This window comes from Tenrec ecaudatus, chromosome 2, assembly GCF_050624435.1.
Source record: "Tenrec ecaudatus isolate mTenEca1 chromosome 2, mTenEca1.hap1, whole genome shotgun sequence".
NCBI lineage: Eukaryota > Metazoa > Chordata > Mammalia > Afrosoricida > Tenrecidae > Tenrec > Tenrec ecaudatus.
In genome coordinates this window covers 114682864-114707891 of record NC_134531.1, presented here as the reverse complement: position 1 = coordinate 114707891, position 25028 = coordinate 114682864, and the positions used below count along the sequence as shown (strand labels likewise).

Here is a 25028-nt window from a genome sequence, read left to right as displayed (position 1 = left end):
AGCAATCATCTAAAATAAGACAAACTGGTGCCAAGATGGGAGCGTCAAGAAAAAACAGGAAAAAACAACCCCTCAAGAGAACGAGACTATATTATTTGAATTTCCCTTTAGAATTAAAAGCAACATAATTATAAATGACTTTTGTATAACATTTATTAAATACCACTGACAACTATTCCATGTTCTGCCAGTTTCTCCACCCTCCAGCCTTCATCAACTGTAACTTGCCAACAATGGAGAAGGCTATTTTTCTAAGGTAAAACACTAGGTCTTCCTGAAAATAAGCAGAAAATAACTCAATTATTAGGACTTTACAATATTCACTGTCACACAATGCGGTCTTAATATTTTAATAATTTTTATCTGCCAACAAATTACCTTTAGGAATACTGAAACTTTTAAATGAAACTGTGCACAAAGCAGTTTTTAAATAATCTATTAAATTTATTACTATGTTTTATTTTAGATTTAAAAATGTTTCTTACTTATTTTTGATACTAATATGAAATTCCAATTGTACTATAGGATTTAGTATTTTTTCGTACCCTTGTGGTCAACACTAAAATGGTAAGCGGGAAAATAAAGGAAAAGGAAAAGACATAGGGGGAAAATTAAGGAAAAGCAAATGATGACAGAGTCAACAAAAAGAAATCAAATGCATATGGAGACTATTCAAAATATTGAATCATCATGGAAAATCATCATGGAAATGGGGGATATGTTTTATCACAGAGAAGCGGCTTAGACAGAAAAAAATGAATATAAATAAACAGGAAATTTCAGACACTAGAAGTCTAAACACTAATCTAAGAGAGCCAGTACACTGAATACTTTTATAAATGATCTGGAAGTGTCAGAGGATTCAGCAAGTTTGTGAATGAGACAGAGTGCAATTTTGAGGCAAGAATCCCAGGCCAAGAGAAAAAAAAAAATATATATATATATAAGACTGGCAGAAATGACAGAGTTGGAATGCAGAAGTGAAAATAAGGTCAAGAAAATCCCTTTGGAAAGATATTCCTCAACCCACCTATCCAGGGAATTAAATATTGTTACAGTCTTTATGGGACTTATAGATTACAGGAAAACTAGTGCGATGGATTGAGGAGAAGCACAAGGCATGATAACAGAGGACTTTACATCAGTGTGAGGGATCAGGATAAAGGTGGAAGAAATAATGTTTAAGACTCACAAGATACGTATTTAAAGGGGGTAGGGCAGAAATGACACAAGCATTATAGGTAGAAGAAACAGCACTCTCAAGGTGCCCCAGAATACAAAGTCTTTGTATAACAACAAGAAGAGCACCTCAAGATGGGGCTACAGAAATGGGTATGGGATAGATAGACAGATCATGCAAGAACTTACGCGCCAAATTAAGGAGTTTAGGCGGGGGAAGAAGTCATTAGATTTGATTCTAAATAGATTAACATGTTTGCCTTGGGCAGACCGGAGTATGTTTGGAAATGGAGAACCAAGTGTGATAAAGCACTGCAAAAGAGAAGGAAGGATTTCCTGGTGGCTTAGACTGAAAATGAAAAGGACAGTGATTTGAGAGATATTTTAAGAAGCAGATCTGAAGTACTGTTACTGGAGAATGGGCAGAAAGTTAGAAGTCTGGCTTGAGCACCTGGGTTGACTGGATTACCATTTTCTGAGTGAGAAAAGAAACTCTTAAGATATAGATTTGAAAAAAAAAAGATATAGATTTGGGGGAGGGATAAGACAATCTGTTTGTGACTGCAGAAATTGAGGATGTAAAAATAGATTGATCATGTCTACAATTCTGGACAGAATTTGAAAACCACTATAACTGAAGCCCTGGCAGTAGAAATACCGCCTAGGGAGAGAGAGACGAGTGCCTAGAGCCAAGTTTTAAGAAATTCTATCATTTAACATTTGGGTGAACGAGAAGAATCTGTACAAGAACTAAGACTCTTGGAGCCACTGGAAACTTAAATGCTCTGATTCTATCGAATGTACTGGTGAAATTACAAAAGTGTAAAGTATTAAAAAACCGTGTATCAATATTAAAACCAGATATACTACGCATTGTATCTGGAGAAAACCTACACATAACTGGAACAGCTATATTTGGGATACTTTCTTAAATAAAACTGCATCTAAACAGATTCCAAGAAGGTACTAAGTGATTAGAGAGTTGACTACTATCTATTTTGGACTTGATCCTGAAAACAAAAATTAAAGAAGAATAAGGTAGATGTCTATAAGATCATGAAGAACATAGCAAAGAATATTAAAAAAAGAACAGTCCACAAACATTTTTTATCTGCTATTGATAAAAGAAGAAGCCTTTTAAGATTTCAGGCAAATAAGAAGAGTTCAGTGCATTTTACGACAAAGAATATAATCTATAAGCTAAAACTATAAATGGATTCACAAAATGATAAAATTTGTATTTGATAGAATAAAAAAATAAGTTGTCATAAGAATAATTAGAATGTTTCCAGATAACCCAAAGACGATGAGCATATCCTTTCATATTTTTCTTGATGTTGGAAAATAGCGATTTAGATGGACCAAAGCATTATTTAATATGGCGCTTCACACCTAAGAGAACCAATAGCCCAAAGTGGCATTCAACAGAATCCTTTAGATTCATATCAAAAAGATAATAGAAGACCTTAATTTTTAAAAGTATAATTTTTGTTTTGTTTAAATAATTACTATTAGCTGGAAATGCCTCAATCTAAAATAAATTATTCGGGGCTCAACATCAATAGTTCTATAGGATGATATTTCACAGAACTTCCTCATTTCCCCTAGAGATCCTGTTTTCCTAAGCCTGGTGCTGGGCCTGAGAATTTATAAGGTTTGACATATGCCTCTGGTGATTGTTATGATCTAGTTTAGGAAGGACTAATATAGAATATATCATGAATTCTCTGAAAGTCAGGATCACGTCTTAGTTATTTATTTGTTTTATCTAGCACAGTTTCCATGACAGAGTTGGGGATGAATAAATCTAATTCATATTATAGTCTAAAACTTACAATAATAATAATAGGTAAAAACCTAAGAGATTCTGATGGTTGTATAATATTCATATATGTACAAAAGGCAGTCTTAGCTGAATAGTCTAACGAATTTCCCTTCACCCACTTGGGATTTCTTTTCTCCTAAACCCTAGAGGCCAGATACCTTGTACTGTCTAATACTGCACCTCCCCCCAATATGCAAACCTTGATCCTCCCTTTGTTAAGTTCAGAGGCTAGGAAAGAGAAGTTAATCCCCCTTGGCTATGTCCCCGGCAATCACACCCCCAGAGGCCCCATCCTGCTCCTCACCTGAAAGCCCCTGCCCTAGCTCCTGTGATGAAATGCCCCGGGTAGCCTTCCTACCTGAAGAAGGAAGAGGAACAAATACTGAGTCTAGGTTTTACTTTCAAATTCAGATGATTATTGTGTCAGTCCTAGTCTATACTCCATTGGAACACAGGAACATTATGTAAAAACTTATGTAGTGTCTTAAAATTGGATTAATTTTCCTGTTTATTCATAATTTTTATCCCCTTCCCATTTTATTACTAGCATTAAAAACAAAACACACACAAACACAAAAAAACTTAAAATTTTTTTAGAAACGCTGGGATAGTGCTGAGGAAGGGAAAACACGTCAGATTATATACTCAGCTCCACAGAAGGCTGGGGAGGAAAGGTCACTGGGTGGGCCAGTTGCTCGGTCTGTGGAAAGTAAAGGATGGAGGGCAGGCCTGAAAGCACCAAGTACAGAGCCTCCCAACGTGATGACTCTGAAGGAGACAACACTCATTTTTGGCTGTTTAGTTATCTGTGTTTAGATGAATCTCATGATTGTATCACCTTTAAGATAAACGATGAATGACAACAATGAGGTGGTAGAAATACAAAGTGGGGCTGGAGTGTAATGTCACACAAACAGTATAAAAAGCAAGGGCACAGCCACACAAGAGGAAATTCAGTGTGTGCTTCTTGCTTGTGGCATGACTACAGATCCAGTTCACATGAGATGGCACAGCATGATGCATTTATAAAACCACATGTGCAAAATGAACCTAGAAATCAAAGAAAAACTGTTACATGAAAAATGAGGTGCGGAAATGCAGGTTTATATAAGGTTTCTAGTGTGTGATATATATGTACCTAAGAGTAGTCCTTTTAATATTAATGGAATGTTTCTAATTTAAATTGACCATATTTTTCTATATAAACTAGTTTCCAAGTTATCATGCTGCTCATCATGAACATCTAGTAAAGCACTAATAACTATGATGACATTTTAACAATAAGAGAATCTTAATAGCAATTCCTCTTGGTGTTATTCAGAAGCTACTAAGTTCTGCAAACCATTAAGTTTAACTACATTTCAGAATAAATTAAATGACTCTCTTTGCCAACTGTCACAGACAGCCTACCTTGGCAGTGGGGACAGATGATACAATTTTTCCAATCTTTGGCTAACACTTTGAAAATCCAAGTTAACGTTATAACAAGGTAGCGGTGTCTAAGGTTCTATGAAAACTGTATCTATCATTTGTTTCAAGGAGAAAGCAGCTGGTAACAGAAGTTAGTGGCTTCATACCCCAGTTGACGAACTTCTGCCCCAGTTCATCAATAATTAAAAAAAAATCATTTATCTGACTGAACTTATGCCATCATTTAAAAATCAGCTTGCATTCAGGAGCATTTCCATCTTACCAAGCTCATTCATCGCATGCCTGTGCTCTTCATCAAACGAAAGCTTCATTAGGACACACACAGCAGGACAAATTTGATGCTCAACAGGAGCTGGCACTGAAAAAGAACATTGACATACACAGTAATGGCTTGTTACCTCAAAAACAATGATGTTAACATACAGAAGTCACTTATATGCCTCTAATGCACAGCAGTTTAGGGGTCAACAGATAGTTGTTGAATGAATGAATAAGTATTAGGAAAAAATGGACCAGAAAATGGGCTTTTTCTTGGTTCTATAAAAATGTTTATCATTCATCTGCCCTTGACCTAGTCTGTTAGAAAATGACTTAGTAACTAATCATTTTTAAAGTGATGTTGAGTCAATGAAAGAAAAAAAAGCATTTGGTACACGACTGTTAAACTTTGTCTCCACTTCCTATTTCACACCATTAGCTTACGTGGCTTAACAGCACGTGGCTACGTACAAATATGGTACCTAGCTGAGAAAGTTTACTACATAGATAGTCAATAGAAAAAATTAAAGAAGTGTCCAATAAAATGTACTCCACATAAAATATTGTGCATATGTTTAAACCTCATTATTTGAAATAAAATAACTTTTTTAAAAAGTCTGTTTTCTGGCAGTAACATGCATTTTTTTTTTGTTTACTGTTTGAGACAGGTATCAAAAGATCACAGAATGTTGGTACACATCACTTGGATAACTAAGAAAATCCAGAAGGGCAGTGTCCTCATAGTAAAGGACTGCCTTAGTTCTCTTCATCCTTAGGACAGGTTCCTAAGTTTTCCAATAACCAAGGATTATGACTTCTTTACTCTCTGCTCCTGAAAATTCACCCTTACACCTAAACTTAAACAATAATTTGGCAAATTATATTGGCACCATCACGCTCTTCTCCTGTTCCTGAAATCAATAGCTTGCGTCTATGTGTATGTTTCTACTTATCTTTGACCCTGGAATCCCAATGAAATTTCAAGGGAAAATGTTAAGTTCACTGCTAGGTTGAAGATACTGGGTCTATAAGTTCAATTTTCATGGCAAAGCTCTTACCTTTAATACTTACTGCTCTGGGCTCTTCGCTATAGGAATGAAATAAGTTATGTTCCCAGGGATCTCAGTTCTCCTGTTCCCTGCTCCTGAGGGAGAGGGGCTGGTGGGCAAGGGTTTTCCCTGAGCAAAGAGCTGAGTGACTGATTATCCCCAGCAGGTGGGGCCCATCCCCTGTGCAGGCTGGCGCAGTAGGAAGAGCACCATGCTGAGAGTAAAGATGTGGCCTCTGATCTAGGTCCCGCCATTAAATAGCTGTGAAGCCACGAACAAACCATTTAGCCTCTCTGAACTGCAGCTTCACCAACTGTTAACATGGACATTATAGGACTTTTCCTCCCTATCTAGATAAAAAACTGTTGTATCAAATAATATGCCAGACATAAGATAGCTGTGTGTCCACTAAGAAGAGCAAGATATATGTGTGGAAAATTATAATCTGGTCACTGTATCAGCTATTATGGGCAGGTAACAGAATTGTTCACATTATTTCTAGTTTTGTTATGCTCTGGTTCTGGACGTCACTCTGTATTTTTGCTCCTTTTTGGTTGCTTAAATTGGCATCCAACATTTTCCATAACTAAGTTATTCTAGGGAAATTTAGCCTTAGCTTTAAGGCTAAATTTTACTGACTCCAGTGAAGCTAGACAATAAGATTTTCTACCTCCACTAATGAAGACCACACACTAACCTAAGTTTTCTTTTCTAAAGATTTGATATTGTGGCAATACACTCACTATGTTGTAATGCTGTAAAAAACAACGTACTTGGATTTTTGTCCTGGTCCATGCCTTGTTCATGGGCTTCTTGCCACTCCCAACAGGTTTCACAGTAAGCGCGTATCTGTTCCAAAAGATGAAGGACTCGGATTTCACGCCTGCCTCTCTTGTCATCAGGCTGCGAGTGAATGATGTTGTGGAGTGCTGCACTGGCCCTGGCCCGAGCCTCTTTACTGCCCCGGGAATTCCCCAACAACACAGAGTCTTTGTCATTGCCATGTAAAAGCTGGATGAGCAGAGGGAGACATCCAGACTGTCGCATGGATATACAGCTGTCCTGGGAGCTAGACATAGCTAGCAAAGTTCGTGACATATCGTCCTTATCATGAGTACCAAGCATTGACAACAATGAATACACCATTTCCACCTGTGGGCCAAATGAGTTCAGAAACAAAATTATGACTTTATATCCAAAAGCCACAAGCAATGAAGTGATGAATGGGATAATTACTACTGTAACTTAAAACAAAAAACAACCCCCCGCCTTTCCAAGATGAAGTAATGAGTGCTATTTCAAAATCCATATAATAGACATTTGTTTTTATGAGTAAATAGTATACAGATAGTATATAGAGTGGAAAGTGTTCGTAGGTGCTGGTATATGGCAATATATACTGGTATACTGTTTGCGTGGGTCTGTTGGTGATCATTGTTGATTATAATAACTGACTAGTATGTAAATGGATTTTACACAGTGAGGAAAATACATAATCTAAGTACTTTAGACAGTTTACAATTTTTTACTTTTTAAAATCTGTAATTATAATAAACAGAAACCACTTCTGCAACAATTTCTATTTACTAAGTACGAGTTCCCAGCAGGAGCTTTTGTGGGTGAAGTGGATTATGCATTGGGCTGGTAACAGCAAGGTAGCATTTTAACACCATCAGCCATTCCTTGGAAGAAAGATGAGACATTCTGCTCTCAGGAAGATTGACAGCTTCAGAGCCACATGGGTAGTTCTACTCTGTCCTACAGCGCTGCTGAGTCAGTGTCCACTTGAAGGCAAAGAGTGAGAGTTAATGAGTTCTCAGCACTCTAATTCTCATCAGATTATAATTACAATGCTGTTAAGATAATATACAATCATATATGTAAAAATGTCCTACCATAAAGAAACAAATGCTCTGATCTATAGGGAGTTTGACAAAAATTGCTATTAATGCTATTCATATTCAACTTGAGGATTTACTTAGCAGATTAGAAACAGGAAGCAGCAACTAACTACTGTGGATTAAGATAAACCCCCTTTCAAGGCTTGAGTATAGATTATTATATAAAGAACTCATCATCTCTATAAATCAGTGGTTCTCTATTGGGGGTGATTTTGACCTCTACAATACATTTGATAACATCTAGAGACATTTGGGGTTGTCACAACTGAGAGGCAAGGGGTGCTATTTGCATATAATTGGTAAAGGGAAGGAATGCTGCTAAACATTCTGCAACACCCAAAACAGCCAACAGTGCTGAGGTCGGGAAACTGCTCTGAATGTGTTCACGCACACATACTTGCAGATAAGACAGTATGAGGATGGCAGTTTAACACTGTGGAAAAAGGGACTTTCACCAGCCCTGGATTCAAAGTCCATCCATCACTTACAAACTAGCTCTGTGCAAATTATCTGATTTCTCTGGGCCTCAATTTATTTGTTATAAAATAGAGGAATCATCTAAATCAGCGGTTCTCAACCTGTGGGTTGTGACCCCTTTGGGGGTCGCCCGACTCATTACAGTAGCAAAATTACAACAAAAATAATTTTATGGTTGGGGATCACCACAACATGAGTAACTAACTGTAATAAAGAGTCCCAGAATTAGGAAGGTTGAGAACCAATGATCTAAATAATTAGCTTCTTTCTGTGGAGATTCAATAGCAGCAATGGATAAGGCAGTACATGCATAAATCTCTTCAAACCAAACCAAAAAACAAATCTGCTTCCACTGGGTCAATCCCAACTCACAGTGACTCTATAGGAGGGCACAGAACTGTGCCATAGGTTTTCCAAGACTATAATCATGTAAATGGGGTAGAAGCAGACTGCACCAACTTTGTCCTGTAGAACGGCTGATGAGTTCTTACCGCTGATCTTTAGTTAGCAGCCAAGAGCTTAGCCACTGTGCCACCATGGTTCCAATCACTTCACAAGTGGATTCTAGATGCTACTTTCATACAACTGTACTACTAGCAAGTATTCTTGATAGTTCAGACAGATTGATGTTGGATAAATCTGGGGCTGAATTCTGGCTTAGTTATATCATAACTGTCTGAACCTTTCTTGCTTTTTGGTTTTCTCATTGAAAAAAAGGTAAGAATACTTCCGAGTATTTTTGAGAAGATCAGAGATAATGTACATAAAAGTCCGAGCCCAGGGCCTAGCATGCAGAAGTTCCCTTGTAGAAGTTACTGTGCATTAGTGATAGGATCAAGTTTCATACTGACCATGTGACTGAGTACTCTAAAACATTTCTTAAATTAACACTAGTTATTTTAGAACTACTTTCACTTAGGCTATTTCATAAAACAAAGACTATGTAGAGTACACTGAAAACAACAATTACCTAGATTTAAATGAAAATACATTAGAATTTTATCTTAAATATGAGGGGACTTCAAAAAGTCTTCAGAAAATACAATGAACAGATAATAGAATTTTCTCACAAGCTTTTTGATGCCTCTTCATATAATATTAAAGCTTCTAGGCTTAAAACAAAAATAAATTGTATTCCTTTCAAATATATTATTTATCACTTACTGCCACCATACCAATTCTGACTCATATCGGCCCTATAGGACAGGGTAGAACTGTCCCTGTGAGTTTCCATGAGGACATCTTTACAAGGGTAGAAAGACTTGGGCTTTTTCCTGTGGAGCAGCTGTTGGTTTGAACTGCTCAATATGCGATGACTATGGCACCAGGCCTCCATATTATTAAGTTCTGCTAATTGCTAGAATACCCTAGGAAAGCTCACTTGGGATAACAGTTAATAATTTCTTTCAATAATTCCAACAAATAATCATTAAACATTCATTGTAGGTTCTGGGCTAGATGTTGTAAAAAAAAAAAGCCCTATTCACAAAAAGAAAATTTTATGTTAACTGTTAGTGATTTAAAAGGGGTAGATGAATTGTTTGTGGACATTAAAGGACGTTGGAGAAGAGTTTTGAGTGCTGACAAGAATTCTAACACTCATTGTGCAGTGGAGGATGTTAAGTATACAAGGGAGGTGTGTGCCACTAAAGCAAGGCACAGGGGCAGGAACCATGGGGAGTGTACGTGGCTGAGTAAGCCACTTTAGCTGGAGCTGAAGACACTCGTAGAGAGCTCTGCTGGCGTAGTGGTTATGCTCTGACTGTGATATTCAAGCTCTCCAGTTCAAAAAACTAGTCTCTCTGGAGAAAGACAGGCTTTCTAGTCCTGTAAAGAGTCACAGTCTTAAAAACTCACAAGGTAGTTAGTTCTATTCTGCCCCACGGGGTCACTATGAGGTGGAACCTACTCAATGGCAGTGAGTTTTGAGGGTTTTTTTGTTTTTGCTAACACACTTGTAGAGAAATAGATAATCAAGACTAGAAAAGGATAAAAAATTAGTTAATTTGGCAATTTACCTCTTAATTTTTAGATATATTATAAAATTATATATATATGTACAAAGCTGTAATTTCTCTAGCAGATAGTGGTGATATCAGAATTCTCTTCTAGTTGCATTAGAAATGAGTAGGAACAATGTTGGAGTAAAGTATAATATTAACCATCTAGGTTTGTAATCTTCTGTTACCTTGGTTCCCAGATGACTTGTCAGCCTTCGAGGAGCAGAGTGTGTGCTGCTAGAACTCAGCACACTGGCTGTTTCATGGTCCATCCGTGTAGCTGAACCCTAGAAATGAAACAAATAGATCACCTATACACACCTTTATGTTAAGTTATTCCAAACAAGCTGTCTTTTGAATAAACACTTACATACCATTAGGATCATAAACATTATTAACAGTTCAAATGATTATTTATTCATTCAGTTTTATTAGCATTAATTCACATACCATACAATTCAATAGTTCAGTAACATCAACAAGAGTTGGGCAATCATCACCACAATCAGTTTAATATGATTCTTTAACCTGAAAACTTAGAGAAGATTTTTGAGAAAAGGACATTTCTTGCAAAACACCATTACCTTGGAGTGTGAAATAACCTAACAGTGAAGAAATCCAACAAGTAGTTTTCTCAGAGCCAATGTTATGAATCCACATTGTATTGAATACAAATTGAACAATGAAGAGCAACGAGAGAATGCCCACATTTTGAAATGTCCTAAGACCCCAGAAAATAAGAGTGATTTTGGCAAAGCCCAAGTCTGCAAAATAGAAAGACGGCTACTTGAAAGAAATTTCTACTGGAGAAAGACACGGGGGAAAATTATATTGTGATATGCTAAGTACCCTTAAGATGAACCTATAAATACATAAGGAAAACTGGAAGCAATTATCTGCTTCTGGTTGTTAGGTGCCACTGAGTTGATTCGACTGATGTGTGCTAACCTCTCAATTGTTATGTCTGAGCCCAATGTTGTAACCACTGTCAGTCATCTCATTGAGGGTCTTCTATTTTACCACACATGATTACATTTTCCCAGATATTAGTGTTTTCTTTCTTTTTTTTGATATTAGTGTTTTCTAATAACATGTCCAAATTAATGGAGATGAAGTCTTACCATCCTCACTTCTCAGGAGCATTCTGAGTATACTCCTTCAAAAGATTACCGTATATACTCGTATATAAGCCAACTTGAATATCAGCTGAGGCACCTAATTTTACCATAAAAACTGCATAAAAATTGTGTTGAAAAACTCAGCTTATACATGAGTGTATGTATATATATGTTTGTTTTTCAGGCAGTCCACCAAAACCCAAACCACCAACTCATTGTCATTGAATCAATTTTAACTCAGTGTGATCCTACAAGACAGGGTAGAACTGCCCCCGTGGGTTTCTGAGACTATAACTCTTTATAGGAGTAGAAAGCCTCATCTTTCTCTGGAGGAACAGATGATGTCTTTGAACTGCTAATCTTGTGGTTACTAGTCAAATATGCAATGTATAATTTACTATGCCACCAGGGCTTCTATCTGGCAGTCCACAGTACTTCACTAATACCATAATTAAAAAAACACATTTTATTGGGGGCTTGTACAACTCTTATCACAATCCATACAAACATGAATTGTGTCAAGCACATTTGTACACTGGTTGCCATCATACTTAAAACATTTGCTTTCTATTTCAGCCCTTGGTATCAGCTCATTTCCCCCACCCCATGAAGCCTTGATAATTAATAAATTATTATTTAGTCATGTCTTACGCTGTCCGATGTCTTCCTTCACCCACTTTTCTGTTGTCCGTCCCCCCAGGGAGGGGGTTATATGTAGATCCTTGTAATTGGTTCCCCCTTTCTATCCAACCTTTCCTCCACCCTCCCAGTATTGCCACTCACACCACTGGACAGATGGATCCCTCAGGACCAGTGGTGTGAGTGGCAATACTGGGAGGGTGGAGGGAAGGTTGGGGGTGGGTGAGAAGGAAGCATTTAAGAAATAGAGGAAAGTTGTATGTTTCATCATTGCGACACTGCACCCTGACTGGCTTGCCTCTTTCCCGTGACTCTTCTGTAAGGGGATGTCCAGTTGCTTACAGTTGGACTTTGAATCCCCAATCTACACTCCACCTCATTCACAATGATATGATTTTTTTGTTCTTTGATGCCTGATATCTGATCCCTTTGACACCTCATAAACACACAGGCTGGTGTGCTTCATTACTTCTAAACTAGATGGATGCTTGTTTATCTTTATGCCTTTAAGACCTCAGACTGTATCTCTTGGTAGCCTGGCACTATCAACTTTCTTCACCACATTTGCTTATGTGCCCGCTTTGTCTTGAGCAATCGTGCGGAACGGTATCACCATAATTCAAATGCATCAATTCTTTTGTGCTCTTATTTATTGTCCAGCTTTTGTATGTATATGAGGATTGAAAATAGGGCTTGAGATAGGCGCATTTTAGTCTTCAAAGCGACATCATTGACTTATAAGCTTTTTTCAGCAGATTTGCCCAATGTAATGCTTCATTTAATTTTATGGACATTGTTTGTGGATCCAAGTAAAACAAAATGCTTAACATTTTCCATCTTTTCTCTGTATATCATCCTCATCAGCTGAACTGGGAAGATTTTGTATTTTATGTTGAGCAAGGGGCCCTGTTGCTTATATATTGGGCTCAAGTCCATTACTGCTCCACAGGAGATGAAGCTGTCTACAATGTAAAGATTTACAGTATCTGCAACAGTTCTACTCTGCCCAATAGTGTCCCTGTGAGGTGAAATTGACTAGCAATGCTTTGTGGCCATTTTCATGTTGGGGTGTAACCCATATTGAAGGTTGTTAAGTGCTTCAAGTCCCCTTTGATTCCAACAAGAAAGATTCTGTTATCTGCATATCACAAGTTGCTAATGAGTCTTCCGGTAAAATCGATACTTTGCCTCTCTTCATATAATCCACCTTCTCAGATGATTTGCTCGGCACATATATGATGAATGGATATAACCCTGATGACATACATACCTTTCCTGATTTTAAACCCTGCAGTACTTCTTGTTCGGCTTGAACATCTGCCTCTGTCATAGATAGGTGCCACATGAGCAGTTAAGTATTCTGGAATTTCAATTAATGCTGTTATCCCTAATTTGTTATGATCCACACAGTCAATACCTCCGTATAGGCAGTAAAATATGAGTAAATTCTGGTATTCTGTGCTTCAGCCAAGACCTGTTATCAGTAATGATATCCTTCTGTCTATGTCTTCATCTATATGTGGCTTAAATTTCTGGCAGTTTCTTGTTGATATGCTGCTGCACTCTAAAATTTTTTTACAGATAATTTTATTGGGGCCTCTTAGAACACTTATAACAATCCATACATAAATCTTATCAAGCATATTTGTACATGTTGCCATCATTGTTTTCCTAACATTTACATTCTATTTGAGTGCTTGGCATCACCTCTTTTTACCCTCCCTCCCATCCTCATGACCCCTTGATAAATTATAAATTATTATTTTTAAATCTTACACCGACCACTGCCTCTCTCTGTGTTTTCTTCCTCCATCCTCTCCCTACCTTTCCCCTACCTTCCTGGTATCACTACTATCATTTCTGTTCCTGAGGGGTTTATCTGACCTGGATTCCACTCGTCCTGAGCTCTTATCTGTACCTGTGTACATGCTCTGGCCTAATCCCCAGTGAAAGGCAGGATTGGGGACATGATAGTGGGGGGTGAGGAAGCCTCAAGGAACCAGAGGAATAGTATATATTTCATCAGTGTTGTACTCCGTCCTGGTTGCTGCAACCACTTTTAGTTGTTCCAGGACAGTATCTGTTTGCTGCAACATTTTAATTGATATGCTGTTAATTACTGAAGCTTTTCCACTAATGCCTGTAGTGCAATTTGGGCTTCTTCCTTCAATACTATCTTGATTATATGCTCTCCCTGAAATGGTTGAACATAAACTGTTTATTTCACTTTGTCTTACTGAGGTGTGTTTTGAAATTCTCTGTCCAACTCTTTCACTTCATTTTGCTTTAGCTTTTCTGTGTTCATTAGCAAGTTTCAGTCTCTTCTGACAACCATTTTTTCTTTTTAAGTCCTTAAACATGTAATATTCTATAGATTTTTTAAAGACGACTATTTGAAGTTTTCATAGAAGTAATGTTACAAGCCAATGTTAGTTTTTTAACTAGTTCACTAGAGGATATAAAACTTAGACTATCATTCACAATATTTTAAAGAGAAAATTCTATTAGTCAAGATTCTTTCAAGTGTACACTTAAAATGGGTACAATTTATGGCATGTTAATATTTTTCATTTTTCTTTTAAAACGCCACTTTGAGAGTCTGTTATCCACCTAGGGAAATACAGTGTTGAATGACTGAAGCTGGATTGAAAATGTTACATAGTCTCAAAGTGTCTTCCTTTCCAGTGTCTACTCCTTTGTGGGTCTGGAGTCCTTACTTATGTTGATTAGCCCTCTAGAGATACTTCTCTTTTTTTGAGATACTTTTCAATGTAAAGAACCTAGTGGACTATCTTCAGAACAGTCCTCACTGCTACCAGCTGCTAGGTGCCCCTATAAACCAATAAACTAAACTCACTGCACTGAGTTAATGCCAACTCATAGCAAGCCTACAGGACAGGGTAGAACTGCCCCTATGGGCTTCTGAGATTCTTTAGGGTCGTAAAAAGCACTATGTCCTATGTGCCTCTATTGTAAATCATCTCTAAATTCACATTTAATCAAACAACAAATATTTATTGAGAATCTGCTTTCTAGGCAGTATAGTAGCTACTAGGAAGATAACTGAGTAAATATAAGCACCCTAGGCTGGGAGGCCAACATGCAAACATGCTAAGTGAGGGCTTTGACGGAGGCTAGGTGAATAAACACGAAGGGTACATAACCCAGTCTTTGGAGTACAGGGAAGGTATCCTGCAAAAAGTGATGTTTGATTTGGGACTTAAATGATAAGGCACAATTAAGGTCTTCCCCACACCAGCAGTGTTGTGTGTCACGTAACCTAAAGGACATGTTTCAGTCCTTATAACAGTGGGTAATGTTGCCCTTTCTTAGAACACTATTTTCCCTTGGCTTTGGCTTTCAGCCTAGGTATTCATCTTCTCACTCTTAAATACTCCAAAATCTTCCACACTTTTGTCACAATCTTCACCACTCTCAATTCCAAATACATTTATTTAATAGCCTTCTTGACATTTCTACTTCAATATCTATAATGTAACACCTTCAACAGTAGTCTCTCTCTCCCTGACAAACTTGCTCCTCACCTAGTGTTAGCACTAACTTGAATCATCACCCTAGTTGACTACAACTGAAACCCGGAGACATTCGTTACTTTTCTTCCCCCCTTCTCCATCTTACCCAATCACTAAACATTGTTGCATCTAATTCTGAAATATTCTCACATACTCAAGAATCTGTTGACTAAATGACTCTCTCAAATTTGTCAGTTCTCTCCCCGCTGGTGTCCCCCTCGCTCCACCCCCAGCCACCTAGATTGTACCTAATCTACCAATCTTTAAGGTATCATATTATCTCTACTATTCCTCACTTATTGAAATGCTTAGGATCCGTAGGCCAGGTTATTATGTCATCATTGGTGTTATGTGAAAATAAAGATGACTACAAAAGACCACAAAAGAGAAGCTTACTACATCACATAACTGTCAAACCACTGAATCATGGCCCAGCCAAGGTGATATATAACCTTAACTATCACAACCAGCATTATACTTGCCTTGCACCTTGGCGATCATTACTGTCAGACATACGAGGGGTATCCCCCCAAAAAAGCTGTGCTGGGTAGAGCTTTTGTAGTACGCACTTTTTCTGCTAAGCAAGCATCAAGCAACTTGCTATGAGTGCACCCAGTGGCATCACCTGGGAAGGTTCTCTTTGGTCATTGAATTTCTCCATAAAATTAGTTTTGCTTGAACTTTGTTTTTTGTGTTGGCCAATTTAAGAGAACAGCGTGTGGCTGTGAAATTTTGTTTCATGCTTGGGAAAAATGCAACAGAAACTTTTGTGATGTTGAACACTGCTTACAAGGACAGTGCTATGGGGAAAATTCAAGTGAATGAGTGTTTTTTTCATTTAAAAAATGTGAAATGTCAATTGATGACAAAACCTTGTTCTGGATGTAAGTCACCTTCCCGAATGGAAGAAAATGTCCACTCATGGTGCATTTGGTGTTCATTCCACCAGGTCAGACTGTTAATCAAACTATTTATAGGTTTTGAAAAGATTGTGTAACTGTGCATCAAAAAAGGACTGATTTGTGGCATATGAGGGGCTGCTTTTGCCACAACAATGTTTCTGCTCACACAGCCATCCCAGTGTGCCAGATTTTGGCAGAAACAGCATGCCTCTCTTGCCCTATGCACCTTACTCACCTGACCTTGCTCTGTGTGACTTCTTTTTGTTTCTGTGCATGAAGAGGGACTTGAAAGGACAATTTGAAGACACAGATGAGGTGGAAAAAAAAGGAGGGAGGTGCTGTCAGGCATCCAAAAAAATGAATTTGAAAAATGGAATGGAATCACAGATTTGAAAAATGTATTAAGTGTAATGCAGAGTACTTTGAAGGTGATATGGTTGTTTCATAAACAATTTAAATACAGTTTTTTTGAGGGGGGGAAGTTCAGTAATTTTTTGGGGGGTTATTCCCTTACTCATCATTAGTGTGCACAGTTGTTAACATGTTAGTCGATAAGAGTACAGTGGTTGTAAAAGAATTTATAACTTTCTTCAGAATCAACATCAGAAGACTAGATTAAGTATTCTAATACGTATTTCTGCAGCAGTTTCTCTCTCATAGTGTTTAGAACTTTGTAGAAATTGTTTTTACCTCCTAGATTGTAAGCTTTATGAGGACAAAGGTAGCTCACTGTTTAGCTTACCACCATATTCTAGAGCAGTTCTTGGTACAATGCAGATTTAAATAAACAAATACCGAACATTGATAAGTGAGCTTTATATTATCTATTATTCCTTCAACCTGCCAGTGGTGTAGTGGGTTATGTGCAGGGCTCCGAATCTCAAGATTAGCAGTTTCAAAATACCACTTACTCCAAGGGAAGATGAGGCTTTCTACTCCCTTAAAGAGTTGCAGTCTTGGTAACCCACAGGGGCAGTTCTATCCTGTCCTATAGGGTCACTATGAGTTGGAATTGACTCTGCAGCTGTGAGTTTATCGTTCCTTCATGTGGAAGGAATGGGTGAAAGGTTAACAGCAGAGGGAGTGTAGAGGGTGAGTGGTTTGGAAAGGGGGAACCGATTACAAGGATCTACATGTGACCTCCTCCCTGGGAGACGGACAACAGAGAAGGGGTGAAGGGAGACGCCAGATAGGGCAAGTTATTACAAAATAATAATTTATAAATTATCAAGGGCTCGTGAGGGAGGGGGGAGCAGGGAGGGAGGGGAAAAAGAGGATTTGATGCAAAGGGTTTAAGTGGAGAGCAAATGCTTTGAAAATGATCAGGGCAAAGAAAGTACAGATGTGCTTTATACAACTGATGTATGTATATGTATGGATTGTGATAAGAGTTGTATGAGTCCCTAATAAAATGTTAAAAAAAATAAATTAAAAAAAAACAGCAGAGGGAAAAATGGGGCAGAAGATGGAAAGGTGGGGTTAAGAAGGATGTCTGGAGTAAACCGTCTATGCAAATACATTAAAAAAAAGACAATTATAGACTAGAATCCATCTATTTCCCCCCTCATTCATCTTCATATATAGTCAGACCATTCTAGGCACTCAAATATTTGCTGAGGTAGACCAGAAGGACTGTGCCTGATAATTACACTGAACTGAGTTGGCAGTTACACAAAACTGAGTCGGTTTTATGAACACATGCTATGTCAGAGCCCCTCTGCTATCCTCTTGCCTGTTCACTTAAAGTAGCGATGATAAATACAATGGAAACCTAGCATAAAAAGGCAAAGAAACAAACATTTCTCATGCCTTTTTTGGTCAAAATTGTACTGGGAGTAAATCAAGTAGTTGATGAAAGACCTTTCCTTTGATAGAAGTAGTCCACCTAATTCTGCAACCTCTAATGAATTAATGGAGCTTTGCACAAGTATCAAAGACTGTTAATATCATAGAGAGATAACCACATTATGTGATTCGTGAAGAGCAGTGTTACCTCTGAAATAGTTATTATTTTCTTAATCTAGTAGATCTAACTACCAATTTACAGAAAAATACAGAGATGGCAGAGGAACATGTTAAACTACACCACGGGGATTGCTATCACCTAAATAGGAAAACTAAAGTCTATGGAAAACATGGTCGCTGTGAGTCAGCATTGACTTGAAACATTTTCTTTTGATATTTTCAATAATAAAGTTTTCATAACTGGCTTTGGTTCTCATCTCATCTCTTTGGCTTGGTTAACTTTCACCAGTATTCACTGGCTGTCACCAGAGACCTGGTCTTAAAAATAGAAAATCTGACAACCATGCATGTAATACATTCACAAATGCTCACATTACACACACAACGATGTACTAAGCAAGCAGGAATTTTGTGTACATAATTAATTTTTCTATTTAACTTGTAGGGAATTTTAATTATATAGCGAAGTCTACAGCACATATTCTAACAGGCTAAAAGAGTGGGATTTGATCTATTCAAACTTCAGAGAAAGTGATGCTTGAGACACATATCAACTGGTGTTAAGTGGGTGCAACGTAGCTAATTACCATATATACTCAAATATAAGCCGACTCGAGTGTAAGTCAGGGAATCTAATTATTACCTGGGAAACCAGAAAAACTGATTGACTCAAGTATAAGCCTAGGGTGGAAAATGCAGAAGCTATTGGTGAGTTTCAATAATCAAAACAAATGAAAATAAAATTACTAAAAATTGAGACATCAGTGGGGTAATGTATTTAAATATTTATTTTAAGTAAAAAACAAAAATAAAAGGACAAGTAAACCAGCACAGTAAGTGGAAAATAGGTTCAACAAAAACAATAAGGTATCAACAATAATACCTTAACAGTACTGTTCCCTGAGCTCAATCAGCAACCAAGCTAAACTGTAAAGAGCTAAAATCCTTCAAACCTGGATTCCTCATCATCATCCGTATCCCAATGCAGAGCTTCAGCTGGTGTGAGGTCATCATAGACGCTGTCCTCACTGAGATCGCTGTCATCACCATCATACAAAGCGCAGTCTTCACTGTCATCCACAGCATTACTAATACTACATTTCTGGACGGCATGTCGCACCATGTCTTCTGGGATGTCTTTCCATGTATCTCGAACCCACTTTGCTATTAACTCTATGTCAGGCTTCATGAGATTTCCTCCTTTTGTTAGTCAGGCTTGACCAGATGACATGCATTCATGCCACATCCTCCGTATACAGTCTTTAAAAGGCTTATTCAAAGATACATCCAGAGGCTGTAGTACAGATGTAAGCTGACCTGGAATATCGGCTAAAGTAACTTTACTAGATTTTGCCAAATTTTTTTTATGTCATCTGATAGATGGGAACTGAACATATCCCAAACAAGTAACGATGGCTTTTTCTTTAAGGCTGCTCCTGGTTGTCAGTTCCAAATTTCTTCCAGCCATTTTTCTGTTCCGACTTCATCCATCCTGCCTTTAACATATGCATGCACAGTAATTCTTGGTGGGAAATTGATCTTTTTAGGCAAGGTCGTTTTTTTTTTTTCTGTTTATTTTTTATGTGCACTTCACTTTTATTTATATTTATATATTTTCAATCATTTTATTGGGGCTCGTGCAACTCTTATCACAATCCATACACACATCTATGTATCAAGCACATTTGTACATCTGTCACCATCATCATCATTCTCAAAACATTTGCTTTCCACTTGAGCCCTTGGTATCAGCTCATTAAAAAAATCATTTTATTAGGGGCTCATTCAACTTCTATCAAAATCCATACATAGATCAATTGTGTAAAACACCTTTGTACATTCGTTGGCAGGGTCTTTCTTTTAAAAATAATGACAGGATGCAGCTTAGTTCCTTCCATTAACCAAACATGATAGAACAACTGTAAAGTGTTTTTTGTTTTCATTTCCTGTGGTTTTGAGAAAAATGTTTTTTTCTCCTAAACTTGCCACAGTTCTGTTGCTTGGAAGATCAAAAGTCATGACAGTTTCATCCAGATTACCAATATCTGCCAAGTTATAATTATAAATCCTTGTTTTATAATAAATAACTAGAATGACATAATTTTTTCTTCAAGGTCTTGTGGCAACTTCTGGGAAATCTTTGTTCTTTGTCTCAAACATAGTAGGCCAAACCTATTCATGAAATGGGTACACCATCCTGCTGATGCCGCAAAATTTTCAATGCCTGGTGCGTTATATTTGTCATCCTTAGCCATTTGTATAGCACGTATGTGGACTTCCATGTGTGTTAGGCACTAACCATTTTGACGACACTTTATAACCCATTTATGCAATTCACTCTCTAGAGCCCCATAAAAAGACGTTAAACCATGACGAACTTTTTTAGCTTTTGGAATCTGTTCCAAGTCAGCCTTCATTTTCCGCCACTCCCTCACTTGCTTTTTGTCAACACAGAATTCCCTACTTGCAATAATGTTATTGCTCTCTTCTGCTCTTGACACAACCTTCATTTTGAAACCAGCCTCATATGACCAGCGTTTTTGTTCAATAGTATCCATTTCTAATAGGATATAAAAACAAGACTTTGAAAAAGAACTTTCATGGTAATGCCATCCCCCCTCCCTCCACAACGTGTGAGCTGGGAGGGGGGGGGGATGCAGGATGTGAATTAGCACAGATACCAGAGGGAGAGACGAGTGCAGCCACAGGCACATCCTTATTAGTTCAGCTGCCAGCGTAAGTGAATGACTACGGGTGCTTCTGTGAATTGGAGCCGTCCACATCATAGGGCGGCTCTGATTAGTTAGATGTGAGTAAACAAACAATCAAAGCCCTGCAGTGCCAGCGGGGCTTTGAATGAACAGCGGAGAAATGGCAATCACCTGCGAGATAATGGATGCTCGGCCCGTTACCTCAGGGGGTGGGGGGACCCAGTGAAATGTTACACCCCGGTGGGGTACCACTGACCCGTGTATAAGTCGAACCCCAGTTTTTCAGCATATTTTTTGTGCTGAAAAACTTGGCTTGTACATGAGTATATATGGTATTTAACAGGACTCTTCTAGCCATGTCCTTTGTTACTCCCACCAAATGACTTCCATCTTCCAGATGGGTCTGGGCAAGAAGGTGAGGGGAGACATTCATTAGACGTTGATTCAGCTTTAAAATTTTAAAAAATTATTTATCATACAACTCTTATCACAATCCATACAACATCAATTGTGTAAAGCACATTTGTACATTCATTGCCCTCACATTCTCAAAATATTTGCTGTCTACTTAGGCTGTCATCTCCTGGCATCAGCTCATTTTTCCCCTCTGCGATAGTTTATTGGGCCAGCCTGGCCGATAAACACAAGTAGGATTAACTGAAGGGCAGAGGGATAAATGGCTCTGTGAGCCTCGCCTTGCTTGTTCTGTGCCTCAATTTAAAGGGGTACACTACCTTTGGGATGCCTAGCCTGTGGACTGTGTCGCTGTAAGTTGAGGTCCCTTTAAGCCCACACGATTGGAATGTTCGTCTCTGGAGCTGGGGACCTGCCTTGCTGTTTGCTGCCTTGGTATACATAGCCCAGCTCTCTCTACAGAAAGGGTCTGGCAACTGGCGGCTCTCAAGCCTTAAAGGACTGCTAGTGTCTCACTGCTTTATAATTTTAACTGTCAATTTCTTGTATTATCTACCTGTATATAATTTAATGGTTCATTCTTGTATTATATATCTATTTTTATAAATATATTTATATATAATTACTAGCAATCTGGTTTGGCTCTAGAGAACCCTGTCCAACATACCCTCACTCATGGACCCTTGATAATTTATCATTTTTTGGTCATATCTTGCACTGTCCGACATCCCCCTTTACCCACTTTTCTGTTGTCCGTCCCCCAGGGAGGAGGTTATATGTAGATCATTATAACTGGCTCTCCCTTTCCACCCCACCCTCCTTCCGCCCTCCAGGCATCGCGACTCTCACCACTGGTCCTAAAGGGATCATCTGCCCTAGATTCCCTGTGTTTCCAGTTCCTATCTGTATCAGTGTACATCCTCTGGTCTAGCCATATTTTTAAGGTAGAATTGGGATTATGATAGTGTGTCTCTGTGTGTGTGTGTGTGTGTGTCGTGGTGGGGGGTGGGGTAGACAAAGCAATTAGGAACTAGAGAAAAGTTGTATGTTTCATCGTTGCTACACTGCACCTTGACTGGCTCGTCTCCTCCCTGAGACCCTTCCCTAAGGGGATGTCCAATTGCCTAGAGATGGGCTTTGGGTCTCCACTGCACACTCCCCCTCAATCACAATATGATTTTTTGTTCTGATGATCCCTTCGAAACCTTGTGATTGCCATCTGGCTGGGTATAAGATGAGGTACCTCAGAAGTAGGAAGTGGGTGATGAAGCTCACCAGTAGCCAAAAAAGAAAGTCGAGTGAAGTGTGTCCTTTGGACTCTGTGATATGTGTGCATTGAAGTTCCTTCTTTAAGTTATTATTTTCATATCTGATACCAACTGCTGTCTCCCTTTCCTCCATGGTTTTGTTGTTTGCCACCTGAGGATGTGTGTGGTGGTGGTTATGTGTCGATCATTGTGATTGGTTCCCTCTTCCTCTCTACCTCTTCCAATATTCCCCATATCCTCCTGGTATCACTGCCCCCATTCCTGTTCCTGGATTACCTGTGTCGTTAGCTCTTACCTCTACCTGTGGACATGCTCCCGTCTAGCCCACAGTGAAAGGCAGGACTAGCGTGCCATTGGAGTTGTGACAGTGGGGGGGGGGGGGTGAGGAAGCCTCAAGGAACCAGAGGAATATTGTGTTTCCTTAGTGCTATACTGTGTCCTGGTTGATTCATCCCTTCCTGTGACCCTTGTGTGAGGGGATGTTCCACTGTCTACAGATGGGTTTTGGGTCTCTGCTCTAAATCCCCTCATTCTCAACAGTAATGGTGTCATTTATTTGTTTGTTTGTGGTCTTCTGATACCCAATCGCACCAACACCACATGATTGCACAGGCTGGTGCGCTTCTTGCTTCTCTGCTAGATAGCCACTTACTTAACTTCAAGTCTTTAAGGCCCCAGACACAATATGTTTTGATATCCAGGCACCATCTGCTTTCTTCATCACATTTGCTTAAGTACCTATTTTGTCATCAGCGATTGGGCCTAGAGTGTGAACATCACAGAATGCCAGGCTGTTAGAACTGTGTTCTTTCACTGAGGGAAGGCTTGAGCAGAGGTCCAAACTCTGTCCGCCACCTCAGTGTATTGCCTTATAAATATATGTACATAAGCCAATACCTCTATTTTTATCAATGTATTTATGTACACATCTATGCTTATACTTCTAGCCATAGCTTTGCTTCTAGATCTTTCCTCTGTTTACTTTTGCCTTCCTCCTGTCCCACCATGATGCTCGCCCTTCTTCTGCCTCTTAGGAATTCCTCTCAGCTAGATTGCTGTTGCTCCAACACCCCCAGGATCTCTACGTTCTCCTCGTTGTTGATTTTGATTCCCTAGTTGTTCCCCTTGGAACTCCTTCTTTTAAAAAAATCTTTATTCCTCGCCCTCCCGCCTCCCCTTCCTGGCCCCAAGCACCTTCTTGATCCAACACAGCTGTGGCCCCAGAGGAACAGTAGATGCGCAGCAGCAACACAAACCGAGCATTAGACAGAGCTGTGGATTTTTTAGCCCACGGAGCAAGTAAAGTTATGAACTTCTGGGCAGGAGGCTGGCTTGTAGACTAAGGTGCCTCCGAGCACTCAATTGGGAGAGTTGGGTTTGCTGACCCAAGAAACCGGAGCTGAGTGCATGCCTTGTGGGCATTTACTGGAAACCCTGAAAAAACTTTGTAACACTGCCTGAGAAGGGCAGAAGCCAACAAAGGGGTTGGGGGCCAGAGAGAATCTTGTGGGCACAGAAGAAAAAGAAACTGTCCCGACTGAACAACTATATCCATTTTGCACTTAAATTGTAGCGTGTTCACATCCCTAATAAAACCCTTAATCAGGAGTATTAACTGTGAGTTGTGTGGACATTTCAATGAGTCATCAAACTCAGGTAGAAAAGTAGAGTGTAAGAAGGGTAGAGTGCCATGGAAGGAACTCATGGTGCCAGAATAGGGTCAAGAAGGATTGAGAATGGGTGCTATGTCGATCTCTGCCTTATGGCTATCAGCCTTGGGAGCTGGAGGTGAGATGCGGCTTCACGCTGTTTCCTCACTGAGATAACTGAGAAGTGTGGTGATAGTTACTGTTAGGTGTCAACTTGGCAAGGTAAAAATTTTAAGTGTTTTGGGAGAAATTATGTATCACTTCCCGTTTTGTGATCTGATGTGAGCTCATTCAGTTGGAAGAGGTGTTGCCTGTGGAGTGGTGCTTGTTTGTATCTGTAGTAGTAGTTAAATAATGTTGTCAGTTTGAGAGGATTAAGAGTGAAGGGGTGAAGTTTATCTTGTCACTCGTATCGCAGCTTGATGACCTCATTTGGAGGCCCTAAAGAGATAGATAGTTTGTTGGAGGCAGGACACATGCTCACTCCCTGTGAGACATATCTGACGAGAAGGCACATGAAGCTACCCTGATGCAGCCAGAGCCCTCGGAGCTGGAGGAGTTATGTGGTGACACCTGCCAGCGCCGAGATGATTATAATGCCACTGGATCCATAAGACTTCCCACCCACGGCCTGTGATCTCCCTGCATTGGGCATCATTGCATGTGTTTCCTGAGTCTGAAGAGGACTTTATAGATTGGTATCGGACAT

General features: G+C 39.0%; 1 protein-coding gene across 12 annotated transcripts in view; it reads right to left on the bottom strand.

Moving 5' to 3' along the window:
* Window positions 1-25028, bottom strand: part of APC (APC regulator of Wnt signaling pathway) — a 183419-nt gene that overhangs the window by 21019 nt on the left and 137372 nt on the right. For 4 of the 12 annotated variants that reach the window (XM_075541390.1, XM_075541385.1, XM_075541382.1 and 1 more), the window contains 4 exons: window positions 10309-10407; window positions 6516-6894; window positions 4698-4793; window positions 3309-3362 (listed from right to left, as the gene is read on the bottom strand). In XM_075541390.1, coding sequence (XP_075397505.1) covers window positions 3309-3362; window positions 4698-4793; window positions 6516-6894; window positions 10309-10407 — 628 coding nt within the window. The remainder of the gene's footprint in view (window positions 1-3308; window positions 3363-4697; window positions 4794-6515; window positions 6895-10308; window positions 10408-25028) is intronic. The other 8 variants (XM_075541392.1, XM_075541391.1, XM_075541386.1 and 5 more) reach the window with 3 other exon arrangements.